Source organism: Apis mellifera, linkage group LG1 (assembly GCF_003254395.2).
Source record: "Apis mellifera strain DH4 linkage group LG1, Amel_HAv3.1, whole genome shotgun sequence".
NCBI lineage: Eukaryota > Metazoa > Arthropoda > Insecta > Hymenoptera > Apidae > Apis > Apis mellifera.
The window spans coordinates 25,170,323-25,173,637 of record NC_037638.1 but is presented as its reverse complement, the minus strand read 5'-3'; the positions used below and the strand labels follow the sequence as shown (position 1 = coordinate 25,173,637).

The 3,315-nt window shown below is 24.3% G+C and overlaps 1 protein-coding gene across 1 annotated transcript; it reads right to left on the bottom strand.

Moving 5' to 3' along the window:
• Window positions 1-307: 307 nt before the first annotated feature.
• Window positions 308-2,476, bottom strand: Crz (corazonin). The gene is given in 3 exon segments (NM_001012963.1): window positions 308-494; window positions 583-801; window positions 2,407-2,476. Coding segments are annotated over 2 exon segments (324 nt in total). The 5' UTR covers window positions 2,407-2,476; the 3' UTR covers window positions 308-389.
• Between the last annotated feature and the right edge of the window lie 839 nt (window positions 2,477-3,315).

Genomic DNA, 3,315 nt, shown 5'->3' with positions numbered 1-3,315 from the left:
TTCTCCAATCTCCAAGATGGATCGAATTAAATTTAAATTTCACTCGAATGTAAAGTGCGTTATCTTTTTTTTTTTCTTTTTCTTTTCTTTTCCGTTATTCTTCTTTCTTATTTTCTTCTTTCTCGTTTTTCGCGTAGCTTAAAGAACATTTAATAAAATTTTTATATCTAAGAGTGAAATTGATAATATATATTTTGTACGAATAAATTCGAATCTGGCTGTAATATTTTAAATCTTAAATGTTTTAATCTTACGAGTTAAAATAATGATAAATAAGTGATAAATAAACGAGATGATAAAATTTTCGTTTCGAAGATGCTCTTTATTTGATGATAAATAATGCGTAATCGATTAAGCTTTTGCGACCAAAAATTACAATGTTGATATTATTAATAATTGTTATTGGTAGGAGCAGGTTGTCTATGATCGTTGATCATATTTTCGGAGAAGCTTCTTTTTGGAAAGTTGAGCAGCTCACAAGGCATTTGAAACAGCTGTAAAAATAAGAAGTTTTCAATTACAATGCGAAAGAAGAAAATATTTTCTTCCCATCTTTTTTTCTTTCTTTTTTTTTTTATTTACTTGATTATTGATATTTCCTTGAAGCAATAATCTCAATTTCTGTAACTCGCAGTTGGCAAAAACATTGTCCGATTGAATTGCATTCCTATTCGCAAGTTCCTCCAACGATGTGGATCTTTTTCCATTTGTCCAACCGTGACTGTACGTAAACGTTTGACACATAACTATCGTTATGGTTAATGATAAAATGAACAAAATTAGGATTTGAGAGTTAACCATCTGGAATATTGAAAAAAATATGTTTATTTTAAAATGATATGCTATCCGCTTAAAAAAGGAAAAATATATTGAAATTAATTCTTCTTTCCTTAATATTGAAAAAAAAAAAAATCATTGCATTTCTGTTCTTAATACGATATTTCATCGATTATAACTTTTCAATAAAATTTAAATAAGAATTTAAATAATATCTCTATAAAGAATCTTAAACATTTTAAAAAATATAGAATGAATGCCAAAAGTTGTTTATTGATTCTAAATAGACAATTGATATTTTTCCAAACTTATGTAGAAGTTTATTATGAACTTAATTCTTCTTGTCATGGAGATTGATATCGTGCGTACTTATCAAGTACTGTTACGCCATAAATCAAAAAGAAAAGTGTATTGTGAATTCCGAACAGGCTTATTTTTCACCAGTTGATTTGAATTCATATCTTTTTCTGTGATCGAACGGACGAAAAAGGCAGTTTTAACTCGCGATGCGCAACGAGTACTAAAACAATGGATTGTTCAAGTGTCACGGTTGACTTGCTGGATCAATGATCCATTCCAACAATTTAAGATCTCATAAGCCAGACTGTTCGATTTCTCGGTCACCTGTTTTACTTTTATTTAACAATGTAATTTATTTTAACAATGTAACGAGTGCAATCTAACTTGTAACTTGAAAAAAGTTAGTTTCTAGTTAAAAACATGATTTTTTTTTTAATAATAATAATAAAAAAAAAATTTCACGAAAAAGAAATCATCACAAAATATTTAACTGTAAGAAATTCAAGAAATCCATAAGTTTTAATTATTTCTTGATTTACTGTGTGCACTATTGCTCTCTGTTCGATAATGATATTATAATGATATTTCTTTGCGAAAAGAATAAATTGCTCGTTTGCATTCTTATCCAAAAAGGATGGCTTTTAAATAAAAATGCAAATAAAAATGATTTCACAAATGCATTTATTTTAAAATTCACGCGGCTCAATCGAAGTCGCTTTAACACGTTCAGTTTGGATGATGTCTTAATGGCTATCCCTCTCATTTTCATGAATGTTCTAAAATCATGGCTCAATGAATAAAAAAAGAAGACAAAGAAAAACTATACATTTATCTCCGCGTTCACTGACACACGATACCACGTGAGATTTTTTCGAAAAATTTTAGAATACCTTCGTACATTTCCACGTGCTAATTTTAAAAGAACCATTAACTCTACACGCGTCCCTGGTCATTAAGATAAAAGTAAGTGCTACTAAGTGTCTTATGGATAAGAAACGTGACCAGCATCTTTGTCGCATAGAAACGAGACGGTTTTAAACTTATTGTTGAAAAGTTGCAAAATGCTTCTCCATTATTTTGCATTGTTCTATCTTGAACAATGATGAAAATTGCAATCTTAACATTATTATTAATGAAATTAATAAAATGAAAAAAAAATTAAGACTTATGGTTATTAAACAATAGTTTAAACTTACAATTTAAAAAAAGAACGAAATCGTAAAAAAAAAGACAATTTTATATATATGTACATAAACATATATAAATAATATTATCTTAAAAAAATATACATAAATATACGTAAATAGTACTTTATACAACAATATTTACCTTAATAGCTTTATGCAACAATATTTAGAACACTATAAAAAGTTCAATGTTGCGAATTCAAGATACTGTCAGCTATGATCCTTTGAAACAGCTTTATATAAGGAAATCCTCTCATACCCTTTATTCATAAAACTCATTAAAAGTTCCCCTCTCTCAGTCCTTTATACTCTTATACAATATCAAAACTTTCAATTTATTAATAATAACTAGTAATTAACAAAAATCAACAAAAGCATCAATAATTGTTAGTCAAAAATTGTAATAGTAGACCATGAGAAATTATGTAATAAATTTTCATTGAAGTATAGTACTAGAAGTTTCTAGGGGATTATTAAATATTCAAAATGATGATCTATACAAGATAAAAAGATGTCTTTATATATTTATAATTATTGAACAATTAATGCGTTAAAAAAAATTTAATTACGTCGTAAAAGAATTAATTAAAATACGATTTTCTTATTTTCTTTCCTTAGAATTTTAGTTTTTATATTTTTAAGAAATTGTTAGGTTTTTGAAAAAAATAAAGTTTAAAATATTTTTAAATATATATATTTATTATATTTAATTCAAAATTTATTATTAATTCTATTTAAAAAATATTGTTAAATATATTTCTTTATAATTAATTACACTAAATTACAATTAATATTTTTTTATCTCATTAAAATATTATATTAATATTTTTTTAGATTGTTTTTTAAATAATGTAAAATCAATAAAATTTTAATAATAAATTTAATATCATAAAAATATATTATATAAAATATATAAAAATTAATATAAAATATACAAAACATTATATTAATATTTATTGTTATTTTTCAATTATTTTTGTGGTAATAATATATAATATATAATATATAATATATATTATTTTTTTATACAAATAAATATAAAACAATTAAA